At 31.5% G+C, this 15,850-nt stretch overlaps 1 protein-coding gene across 9 annotated transcripts in view; it reads right to left on the reverse strand.

Moving 5' to 3' along the window:
- LOC114329870 (golgin subfamily A member 6-like protein 22) overlaps window positions 1-15,850 on the reverse strand; it is a 482,825-nt gene that overhangs the window by 404,415 nt on the left and 62,560 nt on the right. For all 9 annotated transcript variants that reach the window (XM_050658302.1, XM_050658300.1, XM_050658299.1 and 6 more), the window contains exon 2: window positions 3,272-3,316. In XM_050658302.1, the coding sequence (XP_050514259.1) occupies window positions 3,272-3,316 (45 nt within the window). The remainder of the gene's footprint in view (window positions 1-3,271; window positions 3,317-15,850) is intronic.

Below are 15,850 nucleotides of genomic sequence, written 5' to 3' on the forward strand. Positions count from 1 at the left end.
CGTAGAGGTACCTATTGCGCCGAATGGGAAAACAAAAAGAAATCTCTTTCACAATTAAGAAACGGGAACTTGAACACCTCGTTCATATTATGAGACGTGATAAATATCATATATTCCAACTGATGATACAGGGTAAAATAGAAAGCAAACGGGTACCCGGAAGAATAAGACACCCATGGCTTCAAAACTTATGCCAATGGTTTGGACTAACATCGATCGAGTTATTCAGAAACGCTGCAAACAAAATTAAAATTGCTATGATGATAGCCAACGTCCGCAACGGACAAGGCACATGAAGAATAAGAAGAAGAAGAAGAAGAACAAAGCTTCTCTCACACCAACAGTATTTATGAACCAGAATTTGCTTGGGGGAAATTTGTATTTTACGCAGCTTGTAAATTCTCTTATGGATTATCTTTAGAAACAATTTTAGGAAATGACTCATGAGGCTTATCGTCAGGTATTCTTCGCAATTTTTGGCATCTAGTTTTTTGGAAGTACAATGAACTCAGACTCCACCCATTCTGTTTGTATTTCTCCAGAGTTGTATAAGTTGTTAAATATCTTTGTTATTATTGGTAATGGTTCGTTCTCCATTAGTTCGAGCAGTTCTGCTTGTATATTATCGGGGCCTGTTGTTTTGCCATCCTTTAACTGTGTTATTGCAGAATAAACTTTTTGCTGTAATATTCTTGGTCCACCATTTACCTCTTCCTCTAGCTCAAATGTATTATCTCTTTGGTCTTTATATAGTTTCTCTTTGTACTCTGTCCACGTTCTTATTTTACTGTTTGTCCTAGATGATGTTACCATTAGAATCAGCGAGATTTCTTTTCTGTCTCCGTCTAAATCCATCTGTGAGTTATTCTAACTTTCCTATGGACATTGTGACTATCGTATCTTGAATGTAGAACCTCAATTCTTCGTATCTTTCCATTGTTTTTTTCTTTCGCTTTTCTAATTTTGCTTTTTATTTATATATTTATCTTATTTTACATTACATCTCTCTGGGTCCTTTTATCTTTTCATCTTTCATCCTTTAATTTCAAAATGTCATCTGTAATTCATGATTTATTCTGGATTAATTTATCTGCTTTTATGTGTTTCTCCTTTACATTTTGAACTACTGATGTAATCTGTTTGACCGTATGTTCTTCGTTCATTTCTTCTCTAATTGCAGTCACTTGCTCGTTTAACGTGCCTTGGTTCCTCATTTTCGCATTAAGGTCTTTAAGCGTATTTATATAGCTCGTATGATTGTGATTTCCTTTTGTGAACTCTTTTGAATTTGACTCCGGAATACTCCCACCAGTGGAACCTGATCTGTCTCCAAGTCTGCTCCGGGATAGATGTAAAGCTGTTAATAAATATTTTATTTACTAAAATAATATATTTGATGTGTAATAATTCTTCCGGATATATATCTTGAGGGGATTTCCATGTGTAGAGCATTCGAGGTGTTAATTGTAAGAATGTGTGACAACTATAGTTTTGAGTCATTTGAGTATTTTTCTAGAACGCCTCCTCTCTCGTTTCTGACTCCACGTCCATGTGCTCCGATGTACTGTGTCTGATCTCCAGTTCGAAACTAAAATTGTTTTAGTGTTGGACAGTCAAAAGATCTTTGGCCGAATTATTTTTTAAGTGGTAAGCTAAAAGAGAAGTCGATCTGATGACTCGATATACAGAGTGAGTCTGTAATTTGGAATAAATTCAATATCTCAAATACTAATCGTTTTTTTGAAAAATGCTCAGACCCGCCGATTAGTATTTCAAATTGTCCTTTTTGACATACAATAATAATGTATACAGGGTGTCCCAATTTAGAGACGTCATCGTTGATTTTCTTAAATGGCTGCACTATTATTTTGATGGCTTTTTTAATAGGGTGTGTAAAGTTATACATAACTGCAAAATATCAAATTTTTATTCTCTACCATTTACAAGATAAAAAAAAACAAATGTATGTCTGTAATTTGGAATAAATTCAATATCTCAACAATAATCGTTTTTTTGGAAAATGCTCAGAACAGTCGATTTGTATTTCAAATTGTCCTTTTTAACATACAATAATAATGTATACAGGGTGTCTCAATTTAGAGATATGACGTCATCGTTAATTTTCTTAAATGGCAACACTGTCATTTTGATAGCTATTTTGATAGGGTGTGTAAAGCAAAATATCAAATTTTTATTCCCTACCATTTACAAGATAATAAAAAATAACAGAGTTATGAAAAACAATTAATCAATTAATAATTTAATATAATAATTTCAATTAAGCAAATGCTCATAATGTTGCCCATTGACTATTTGACAATAATTGAGGCAACATTATGAGGATTTGCTTAATTGAAATAATTAAATTCAATCATTATTTGTTTATTTGTTTTTCATAACTTTGTTATTTTTTATTATCTTGTAAATGGTAGGGAATAAAAATTTGAAATTTTCAAGTTATGTATAACTTTACACACCCTATCAAAATAGTTATCAAAATGACATTGTCGCCGTTTAAGAAAATCAACGATGACGTCATATCTCTAAATTGGGACACCCTGTATACATTATTATTGTATGCCAAAAATGACAATTTGAAATACTAATCGACGGGTCTGAGCATTTTTCAAAAAAACAATTAGTATTTGAATTATTGAATTTATTCCAAATTACAGACATAACTTTGTTATTTTTTATTATCTTGTAAATGGTAGAGAATAAAAATTTGATATTTGGCAGTTATGTTTAACTTTACACGCCCTATCAAAATAGCTATCAAAATGACAGTGTTGCCATGTAAGAAAATCAACGATGATGTCATATCTCTAAATTGGGATACCCTGTATACATTATTATCGTTTGTCAAGAAGGAAAATTTGAAATACTAATCAACGGGTCTGAGCATTTTTCAAAAAAAAAACTATTAGTATTTGAGATATTGAATTTATTCCAACTTACAGACTCACTCTGTATATGCTTTTTGTTTTTAAGAGATTATATAAAAATAATGTGAGTTCATAGTATGTACAGTTAGGTAATACTTTTTAAGTGTGTTAAAGTAGTTTTAACAAAAGTAATTTTTTTCCATTGCAATATTATTCCTATACCTATCGTTTTAACAGATTTAATTGATTATTGAATTATGAAGTTTTAATATGAAAACTCGTTTTCTCCAAAAAGTGACCTATTGCCTTTAAGTGGCTAGCACAGAAATAATTTAGAAAATTTATTAAAAATTCGTGATTGATTTAAACTAAAATTTAGCACTTACCTTCCCTAATCCCGGCAATACCCTGACTTGTCGAGAAGGCACACCCTGGGGAAAGGAAAAGAAAGGATAAAAAATTGTTTGGATAGTTAGTACTATACAAAAACAAGGTAAAAAAATCAAAGCAAACCCACTCAAGTTAATCATTGTATCCTCTAGACGAAGATCAAAAAATTTCCAAATGTCAGCAATTTAAATTTATAATTTTTGAAAAAAATAGACACATACATTGTTAGTAAGAGGGAAAGGATATAGGTGGAATGAAATAGTAGAAGCCTGAAAAGTAAAATAAAAAACACCAGTCGTTGTTTTACAGTATATTGTAAGGTTGATCACAATAATTATATCAAATATAATCTTCTCGATAAAATAAAATGGATATATAAAAGATTAGTTTCTAAAAATTACATTGTCGAAAATATTTTTTATGGTATAGCATTCGAAAAATAAATTTTATATAGATTCAAAAATTATAATATAACAACTACTAAACATCTAATATTAATAATCTAAAATCAGTGCGAATATGGTGTGTTTGTTAGTAAAAGTTAAATAACTATATATGATTAAAATATTGTTCTGGTCAAAATAAGATAGGTATTTTTGTTTCAAACAATTGTAAAAAAAATAATAAAATGGACACTAATAACATTTTGAAATGTTCTGTTTACGTCACTCTACCATTTAAAAAAAAATTACCAGTATCCAAAAATATTATTTTTTCCAATTGTACCTATCATAAATTTGTATAAAATATTCATTAATATACCTATATTTTCAAATCAAGAATTATATGAAGCCGCTAAGGGGTTTTTGATATGTATTTTTCACAATTTGATTTCTAGTATTTTTTAACTCTTATTTTATTTATAATTTGACCTAAAATACTTATTTCAACCAAAATTAGTATAAAGTACTATATATCAAACACAATTTTGTTAATGCATGTGTAAATATATATCTATATCTAATTATAATCTAAACCATATTGAAATTTTCGGGAATATCCTTAATAACGATATAATATTTCCTAATTATGTACACCCTGTATCAATAATGTTTTTAGACAATTGTAAGGCGAGGTTATCTTGTAAAACTAACACTCGACATAGAGAAATTAAAAAAACAATCCAGTTGATGTAATCTTATACTAGCGTTAGTATAGTTTTTAGTTTAAGGACTACAGTATAGTAAAAATATCTTCTAAAATTTAAGTTGCTTATTACTGTTTTTTACTTAAAACCTTATTTACTGTTTTTCTTTATTAATTGAAACACTAAGGATATTCCCGATTTTAAAAGAATATAACTAGGTTACAAGCAGAAACTCAAGAGGTCTTAGACACGATAGGAGTAGTGTCTGTATGTGCCTGGGCCAGATGAAGTAGAGCTATAGCTGGAGCTGTAACCTCCAGGACCGTCGCCTCTGGAGCGGCTGGTCCGTTCCGAAGTATAGTTGTAACCGCCAGGGCCTCCAGTGGAAGATCTGGAGACGCTCTCGGTGGAAGTGTAAGAACGAGAGCGGGGGTCGCCATAACCGGAGCGATTAGAAGAGTCGGAAGAATAGGAGTAAGAATAGACTTGCTCTGCAGATTTGCGGGTACGCTCTGGGTAATCCGTCACCACGTAATGTCTTGGAGTCTGGGGAAAAAGAAGAAGAATGATAATGTGAGGAGAAAAGTGGTAGCAGGAGTAGTAGTTTTATAAGTTAGTACAAGTTTGCCTTAATGTATTATTTCTATTAAACCACACTTATTATTTTAATAAATTAATATGTATAACAATATTATTTATATTTTTAATACAACTGATTCAATAAAATTGTGTTTTGACTAGGAAAGTTTTGGGGTAGTTCTGATTTGTTTCATTATATATGGATTTTGGGCTGCTGAATCCGAATATGAGGTTTGCGGACAAAATTTCTTGCCGGAACATTGAAAAAATCGCGAAAAAGGCGAAAAATTTCAGCTTTTTTCCGCTTTTTGCTCAAATCTCGAAAACTATTAATTTTTAGTAAATAGTCTGTCAACAGAAATTAAAGTACTTAAAATTATCTACAAATATCACTAATTACTTTTTCTGTCAGACGAACTATTCGGTCTAAAGTACAAGTTGAAAATTGCCAATTTTTAACGGTCTCGGCAAAATCCACTTTTTACATTTCCTTTTGCATCAGAATGCTGTCATTTGATAAATTTCTTCTAGTTTTCTGTACAAATAATAAATGTTAGTTCATAGGTATGGTATGTCTTCTATTGTGACAGCTTCCATGAGTCCATTCCGTTCTAAGAGGCCTCGAATATCTCTGCTTTTCCCTTAGAGCCGCAGAAGATCAGACACAGATGGAGTCACAGTTTCAGTTGGTGTGAACATTTCCTTCGGATCTGTTATCTTGATTTATGATAAACCTTGAGGTTCTGTCCTTTTAAAATGAATTAGTTGAACAGCTCCCTGACGTCCATAAACCTCAGGCGCGGTTTTGTTTTTTATCCGAGGAATGGGTTGCTTAGGAGCTACTGCATGTTTTGGTGCAATACAAGAAATGCCACATATGACGTGAAAAGTGTGGTATTCGTCGATTGTACCGGGTGTCCCAATAAGAATGGCTCTCGGCCATATCTCAGGAACCGTTTATAGTAGAGCTTTGAAATAAAAAATTTTATAACAAAAGTTGCCTCAGGAAAAGCCTGGAAATTATTTTCATAATTGTGGGACCACCGCTAGAGGGCATAATTGAATATCAAAAATTAAAAAATCTAAATTTTACAAAATTTTCCTAATGAAGGGGCACTGGAAATCCGATCGTCGTATTCTTCATAAAATTCTACGCATATTTGATTTGACAAGTTTAGGTCTACCTTTGGAAATAAGAGGTGGGGGTGAGTGGGAAACTTGTTATGAAAAACTGGCTGTGAGTCCGGTTCTGCTTAATCAAATTTTGCAAACTTGTTCTTGTTGAAGAGAGATCTTTTTCGTCAATGTAAAAGTTATGATTTCGAACCAACTTACTGAGTAATATATAACTGTTACTGTCACCGGTAAACGAAATTCATTAAAATTAGTGTGCTATGGAAACAACGAAGAAACATTTTCCAGCTGTCAACGTATATTAGGTCTTTTCAACGCTTCTCATTTGTTTCGAGCCTCGTTCATATCTCGTATATTAATATTATACACGGATTATACGGCATATGACAGAGGCTCGAAACAAATGAGAAGCGTTGAAAAGCCCTATTACAAAGAAATAAAAACAACTATTTAATGATGACATAAACGTTCAAATGTTTGCCCATCATTTTCGTTGCAAACATTTACTCTTTCAAGAGTAGATTGAACAGCAGTCTCAATTTCTGCTCTCGATATGCTTTGAATGGCGTTTAGTATTCTCTGGATAATGTATTCTAGAGTGGTGTATGATGGGCAACAATTTGAATATTTAGGTCGTCACTAAGTAGTTCTTTTTGTTCTGTGTTATATTTAATTTTAATAGTATTGTTTCTCTTTATATTGTTGTTTTAATTAATTATATTTTTATACGTTGACATCTGGAAAATGTTATTTTGTTTTTTTCCACAGCACACTAATTTTCATTAACTTAGTTTACCGGTGATAGTAACAGTTATGTATAAAATTTACACGTTTCTCGAGATATCTTGAGATAGAAAAAAGGTATCGACATGCGGTTTTCGCTATCCTATTGCTAATTTAATCTAATTTTATAAAGTATAATTAAAAATGCCTACTTGTATTTAATATTTTCCAAAGAAAACTAGATTTCTGAAAAAAATTAAATAACGCCTCCCAGCTGGCTTATTACTTATTAGGATAGTTCAAAATTATCACGCTTACATTGAAGAAAAAGATCTGTCTTCAACAAGACCCAGTTTTCAAAATTTGATTTAGCAGAACCGGACTTACAGCCATTTTTTCATAACAAGGTTCCCACTCACCCCCACCTCTTATTTGCAAAGGTAGAGTTAAACTTGTTAAATCAAATATGCGCAGAATTTTATGAAGAATACAATAATCGGATTTCCAGTGCCCCTTCATTAGGAAAATTTTGTAAAATTTAGATTTTTTTATTTTTGATATTCAATTACGCCCTCTAGCGGTGGACCTACAATTATGAAAATAATTTCCAGGCTTTTCCTGAGGCAACTTTTGTTATACATATTTTTTATTTCAAAGCTGTAGTATAAACGGTTTCTGAGATATGGCCGAGAGCCATTCTTATTGGGACACCCGGTACGTACGTTAAAATCAGCGTTATCATACACCTGCTGTGTAAATAAACAAAACCCCAAAGAGGAAACTACATCAACCTATTTTCTTGAGCCGTACTTTTTGTAGAGAAAACGGTCAACCCTGCAAGGAATGGTGAGACCAACTATCTGGGCCTTGCTGCTGCTACAAGACTTTGAGCAAGCGCGTCGCTTATCTGGAAGTGTCAGCAATCGCAAGCGATCCGCAGAAAATTGAACAGCCGTGCTTTATACAACAGGTGTACGAAAACGCCGATTTTAACCCATTCTATGCAGGTCTTAACTTGCAAGTTGGTCCCTTAATCCCAAAGGTTTTTTAACGCTTAGAGTCCCATTGCCTTATATGTATATATAGTCCTGTCGCCAGGGGGGGTACAACGGCCTCGTTAATTCAGATGGACTTACTCAAGTTTTTTTTATGTATTTTGACCCGTAGAACACGAATTTTTTGGGTAACAGTTGATCCGGATGTCGATAAGATTGTTATAGACCAAGAACTTGAGGAATCAAATAACAGCGATTTTTGGCAAAACAAAACAATATTTTGTATTTTTTGGGCCATTTTAAGTAAAAAATATTTCTACAAGTTTTTTCGTAGGATGCACAGTTTTCGAGATAAACGCGGTTGAACTTTAAAAAAATCGAAAAATTGCAATTTTTGAACCCGAATAACTTTTGATTAAAAAATAAAATAGCAAGTGTGCTTACCGTATTTGAAAGTTTAAGTCAAATTATATCGGTTTTGATTATTTGCATTGGTAAAAATTTATTTTTTTATTGTTTAACAAAGCTATAAACACGTAGGGTTTCCCGTGCTTTTACATTCGTTTTAACGCATGTAACGTAGAAATAGTCTTGATTGCACTAGTACCTATTCTACCTACTCGTTCGATTTTAAATGATAAATCATAGAAACATCACTCACGCACTAGTTGTTTGTAGCTTTGTTTAACAATAACACAATAAATTTTTAGCAATGCAAATAATCAAAACCGACATAATTTGACTTGAACTTTCAAAGGCGCTAAGCAGAATTGCTATTTTATTTTTTAATCAAAAGTTATTCGGGTTTAAAAATTGCAGTTTTTCGATTTTTTGAAAGTTCAACCGCGTTTATCTCGAAAACTGTGCATCCTACTAAAAAATTTGTAGAAATATTTTTTGCTTAAAATGACCCAAAAAATACAAAATATTGTTTTGTTTTGCCAAAAATCGCTGTTATTTGATTCCTCAAGTTCTTGGTCTATAACAATCTTATCGACATCCGGATCAACTGTTACCCAAAAAATTCGTGTTCTACGGGTCAAAATACATAAAAAAAACTTGGGTAAGTCCATCTGAATTAACGAGGCCGTTGTACCCCCCCTGGCGACAGGACTAATACGTCGCATATAAATAAACAAATAAATGACCAAAACATGTTTTTTAATGAGTTTTTTTACAACTTAAACGTTTTCTTGTCAAAAGTACCTCATCAGATAGCAAAACCAACTTGAAAAAATGTAACTAACTTAAAAAAAAATAATGTAATGTAAATTAACATTAAAAGTTTTCTTTTGCGTGGTACTCCTCAAAACATGACACTACGCAAAGACCGACTCCGCATCTTGCACACATGTATCTCGATTCACGTTTTTTTGGTTTTTTCTGTGGCTACAAACGCTTCACCTTTTAGCAACTACTTGTAAGCGTTGCCACCAGTGCTACAATAAAGCATATATCTAAATTATGTGAACAAATATAAGCGGCAATCGGTCCGCATGACCTGTCTTAGGTGCCAACATTTTGAGGCTTTGGGAACAATAATCTAACATTTTCGGACATATTTCTACCGCATTGGGACACCAATGAGCCTAAAATTTTATAAGCAACGCATATTTTCGGCTTTGGTAAATTGAGACCATAACACCTTAAACGTATATATACGACGGCTGGGAATACAGACCCACTTTTTCAAAAACATATATATGCAGCGTTGGGACAGAAAGGGTTAACGTACATACAATCGACGGATACCACACTTTTTATGTCATGGGTGGCATTTCTTGTATTGCACCAAAACATGCAATAGCTCCTAACCAATCCATTCCTCGGCTAAAAACTAAACCCGCACCTGAGATTTATGGAAGTCATAGAGCTGTTCAACTAATACATTTTGAAAGGAGAAAACCTCAAGCTTTATCAGAAATCAAGATCCGAAGGGAATGTCCACACCAACTGAAACTGTGACTCCATATGTGCCTGATCTTCTGGGCTCTAAGGTAAGGGAAAAGCAGAGAAATTCTCGGTATTTTAGGATGGAATGGATTCATGGAAGCTGTGAGAAGAGACATGCCATATTCATATTATGAACTAATATTTATTATTTGTACAGAAAACTAGGCGAAATTTATCAAATGACAATATTCTAATAAAAACTAAAGTTTTGGAATGTAAAAAGTGGGTTTTGCCGAGACCGTTAAAAATTGGCAATTTTCAACTTGCACTTTAGACCGAACGGTTCGTCTGAAAAAAAAGTAATTAGTGATATTTGTAGATAATTTTAAGTAATTTAATTTCTGTTAACAGACCATTTACTAAAAGTTAATAGATTTCGAGATTTGAGCAAAAAAGCGGAAAAAGCTGAAATTTTTCGCTTTTTTCGCGATTTTTTCAATGTTCCGGCAAGAAATTTTGTCCGCAAACCTCATATTCGGATTCAGCAGCCCAAAATCCATATATAATGAAAGAAATCAGAACTACCCCAAAACTTTCCCACTAGAGGGCTCTTAGAGTACAAATTCACTAAATCAAACGATATTTTTTACAAATAGATATGTCATATCTGAACTTGTATTGTTTTTTGTTCTCATTATAGTTTTTGACTTGCATTTCTTAAAGCTATATTTAATAAAAAATTTAATTCCTTATTGTCTACAGAAAATTAAGTTATCCTTCTGTTAACTTGACATTACAGTCCTTAAAAAATGCTTTATGGCTAAACCCTCTCAGTATTTAGCGAATAATTAAACTATTTAATTTGTAGTTGTCAGAGTAGATGGCACCTTTGTAATCTGCCATTTAAAAGGAAAATATGCAGATACGTATTTTTTGTCTTTGTGTTTTAGTTTGCCTAATGGACCAGCATCTATCAAGTCAACTTGGAAAGAAATCAACAAGATTGTCAACATGGATAAAATGATGTCACTGCTACAGGCGATGAAAGAAGAATTACTTAGGGCAAGTTGCTTTCAAGAATAAGCAAAAGTCTTCATGAGATATGAGGATATTTACAATGCCATTTAAGCGACTGAAGATACTTTAAATCAACATAGCCTCGCTGAGACTAACAACCAACGAACTACGGGAGGTGGTCATAAGACAAGCACTAAGGATCATGAACTGTGAAGGATATGGAAAAAGATACTCCAAACCACAAAGGAGTAGCCATCGACATCTAAAACAACCAAGAATGGAACAAGGTAGTAGCTAATGTGCAAAGTTTTGAAAATGTAGGTATTATCATAGATAATACTAGACATTTTTCTGTTTATATGAAGGGCAAGAAAATCTAGCTCTGAAACAAATCGAGGCAATGATGAACACTGCAGAGACCTTCAATGTACATCACACAGCATGAGGCTCTGCCGATTTTTGTACCAGTCGATCCAACAAACATCAGCCCATATCTAAGACAACGACTAGTTGTTGGACATATTCTTCACCAATGACGTTATTATGGAAGATTTGAGGACACACTACGAATGTAGTTCTGACCTTTTACCGGTGACAGGAATTATGACATTAAGAGTAGACCTCACTACAATCGAACCTGTAGAAAGAAGCAAATTGGCCACACTACAGAAGACAGCCAAACCAAATGAAAATGAAGAGATAATTGGAATCCGTAAAAGAAGTGAAAGGAAAAATAGAAGAAACTATAAGAAGAATTCAACGAGCAATGGAATCCCAACAAAAATGACGAACTAATCAAACAAAATACATAAACAAGACCAGAAGAGCGTACCAAAGGACAAGAAGAGAGGAATTTAAGATCTATGGAGACCAATTATCCGAAAAAATAAGAAAAAGAATTAGAAGCCTCACCGAGAAGAAGTAGCACAACAACATTAAAAAAGCAGAGGGAAACTACGGAAACGTATAGAAGATATTGAAACCCAAGAAAAGAGGGAAATAGGATAAGCCACAAATAATCGACGACGAAAGAAAACAGTTCGAAATAAAAGGAAAAATGGATGTTATAGCAAGAAAAATGGTAGAAACACATAGACAAAATCAAAATATGTCAGATGAACAAATCATTGAAGACGTTAATATACAGTACAAGAGAATAAAAAGAGGAGACGAATTTTTAGGAGGAAAAAAGACTACCTAAATCCAACGAAAATTGCTAAAATCATAGGAGTATTAAAAAGGAAGCAGAGCGGCAGGAATGGAAGGCATCCACAACATTGCACTCAAGGAATTACTGAATAAAATGATAGTGCAACTATACTACATCTTTAGATTTTGCCTGGAAAAAGCGCATTTCCACCAACTGGAAACAAGCTAATATCATTCCTATACTAAAAACAAGGAAGGACGGAAGGAGATCAGCGCTAGCACTTTCGTATTGTTTACACATGGCAAGTTTAGTAGCCGGAAGTACTTTCAGCCAGTAAACTTGCCAAGTGTGTGTGAAGCTTTAGACACTGACCAACAGATTGAAGTGGGGAAGCGTATAAGTGGTCTGCTGAAGAAAAAAATGATTTAAAGAAAAACATGTAAATTGATTATTGTGGCAATTCTTCCCTATGAATATAGTGTGTAAGGTTAGTTTTTCACATACTATTTCTGAAATTCTTAGAAACTAACGAAACGCGCTTACTATTTTTTAAATTTAATTTTCATAGGATTTTGAGCAACTGTTTATCTATATACAATAATACTACTACAATTTAACTACTATATTTTGCCAAAGAATAAGCTATAAACTAGCAGTATGTATAAAGTTGTTACAGTTACCTACTTAAAACCATTCTTATTTATAAAATGTTGATCAAAAGAAAATATACCATGTATATTATTTTAAATACTATAAAAACAGTCATTAATTAGACACACAAAAACAAAATTTTCTATTGTTTGGAATGTTTTCCAACTTATTGCGACTTGGCAAATTCCTGAAGCAATGAAATTCAAAACTACATCGAATCCCAAAATAAATCTACATTTGCTTTTTCAGAATATCAAAAATAAACTGCTTTTTTCAGCTCATATTTAAAACTGGGTCGTTGCCAAAGGTATTAGAGTGCGTGGTTGAAGATGCATAACTTTTATTTGAATTGAGTGATCTACGAGGTGTTATAAAATGTAAGTGGCTTTTCACAATTTTAAATTAAATTTATGTCATTGCAATAAAATACAGAGTGGGTCACGGAAGATAATATACCCTGATATTAGGGAATATTGTCAACATTAATATCACAAAAGAGTGAGAATAAATTGAAAATAATGCCACAATTTTTCGAAAACTTTTTGCTTGACAATAATAGACATGAGATCCCGCAGGTCTCGAGTGAATCGAACACCCCTGATGATTATGATTTCCTATCTTTAAATAATCAGGAAGTCTCTTTTAATGGATGATTCTGCAGACGATAAATTTAAACCTATATACACAGGGTGCGCCAAACCTCTGGTTTTCTTTGATTACGGCTAAACTATGGGATATACAAAAAATAATTTTAACGAAACTAATGTATATAAAAACCGTCTATAATTTAAAATTATTTTCGATTATACAGGGTGAGTCAGAACGACGGTACGAACCAAAGTTATGTTTTTTAAACGGAACACCCTATATATTAAATCATTTTTAAATATACTTTTTAAAAAATATGAAAAATTTGTAAGGTCTTATAGGCCTAAAGTTAATAATTTTCGAAATATGTACACTTTTATTGAGAAAAATGGTAATATTCAAAAGGGCTGTGAATTAGGCTTTCAAGGTAATAAACATTTAAATGACATGTCAAAGTTTTTTTAGTATACTGTTATTTTTAAATAATTTAACATTTTTGACATATAGCCATAAAATATTCAGTGTGATCACTATTTGCAAATACAAAGTTTTCTCATTTTTTTAAACGGGACACCCTGTATGTTAGCATTGCCTTTTGTAGTAAATATTACAACCTTTCTTTTGATATAAGGTTGTATGTACCTAGCATGTTTTGTTTTGTAGATATTTAAAAAAAGCTATAGATTTTACCTTTTTGCGGATTTTTTATTAAAATATTTTGCAAAAAAAAATAAATATAATCTGGTTTTAGAAACATACATTAAAATATCCAATATAAAAATAAAAACGTAATTAAAGATTAAAATAAATCGTATGCTAGTACAATTCAATTGAATTTAATAACTTAAAATTATTTTACAAAAAATATTTTACCATACTAAATGAATGCGTAAACTAGTTACTAAATTAAATAAACAACCAAATTTGATATCTACCCTAGTAATTTTTCTACCACAGCAACTTTCATGTACCAAAATGATTGTTAGTTATATTGCATTTACGAGTAAGATCAGTTAAACTTTTAATTTACCTTTTAATTTTACTTACATCTTGAGGATGTGTATAATAATTATAAAGTGTGCTTTGAAGCAAATGAAGAAATGTATCAGCCAAATTATTTATTAATATAAATAGTATTAAATGGTGTCACAATAGCTGGTAATACTTTTGTAGTTGAAATTTTTGTAACAATTTTTTATATTTTAAATTTTAATTTTTCAACCAAACAATTGGTGGATATGACATTTGTTTTGGGCAAAACCATTAGAATATATTACCAGCTTTTGTGACATGACTACATAGATACTATACTTCTTAATATAGGTACTTCTATAACGTTCATTTGTTTCAAAGCATACTTTATACGTTCTCAAGATGTAGGTAAATTAAAAAGTTAACTGATCTTATTCGTAAATACAATTTAACTAACAAAATTAGGTACAATAAAGTTACTAGGGTAGAAAAATTTCTAGGGTAGATTTTAAAATTGTTTGTTTAATTTAATAATTAATTTATCCATATTAATTACTTATTAGTATGGTAAAATATTGTTTGTAGCATAATTTTAAAGTTATTAAATTCAATTAAGTTGCACTTGCATAAATATGTTTTATTTTAATCTTTAATTACGTTTTTATTTTCACCTTTGATATTTTAGTGTATGTTACTAAAATCAGATTATAATTTTTTTTGCAAAAAAATTTAATTAAAATATCGCGGATATAAAATATCCGCGAAACGAAAAATCTATAGTTCTTTTTTAAATATTTACAAAACCAAACATGCTATGTACATACAACCTTATACCAAAAGAAAGGTTGTAATATTTACTACAAAGTGTAATACTAACATACAAGGTGTTCCATTTAAAAAAATTAGAATATTTTGTATTTGCAAATAGTGATCACACTGTATATTTTATGGCTATAAGTAAAAGATATTAAATTATTTAAAAATGACACTATATTATAAAAACTTTGACCTACCACTTAAATTTTTGTTACCTTGGAAACATAATCCACAGCCCTATAAATATTACCATTTTTCTCAATAAAAATATACATATTTCGAAAATTATTAACTTTAGGCCTATAAGGCCTTATACAAATATTTCATATTTTTAAAAAATATATTTAAAATTGATTTAATATAAAAAATATAAAAATATATTTAAAAAACAAAACTTTGGTTCGTACCGTCGTTCTGACTCACCCTGTATAATCGAAAATAATTTTAAATTATAGACGGTTTTCATATACATTAGTTTTGTTAAAAATATTTTTGTATATCCCATAGTTTAGCCGTAATCAAAGAAAACCAGAGGTTTGGCGCACCCTGTATACAGGGTATCCCAAAACTAAAGTATCCAGGCTATATCTCTTAAATGAATATAGATTTTCGAATGGGACCAAAACTGATCTATTCAATTTGTAATACACTTTAATAAAGCGTAGAAAAAATCATCTCTTAGTTACAACCCCAACTTCAATTTTTTTAATAGTACCCTCTACATTTTTTATAGTTTTGGATGTGATCCTCTATCGTCTATTCAACATATTTTTTTAAAATAAAATCGGTTCGTAAGTAGTCAAGAAAATATCAGATTATTTTTGATAATTATGTGTCCCGGACTAATTTATCCAAGCTATATTTCTTAAACGAATAGAGATTTTCGAATGGGACAAAATCTAATCTATTCCATTTGTGGAGATGCACTTTAATATGGCGTAGAAAAAAATCATCCCCTAAATATTCATCC

This window comes from Diabrotica virgifera, chromosome 8 (assembly GCF_917563875.1).
Source record: "Diabrotica virgifera virgifera chromosome 8, PGI_DIABVI_V3a".
NCBI classification, from domain to species: Eukaryota; Metazoa; Arthropoda; class Insecta; order Coleoptera; family Chrysomelidae; genus Diabrotica; species Diabrotica virgifera.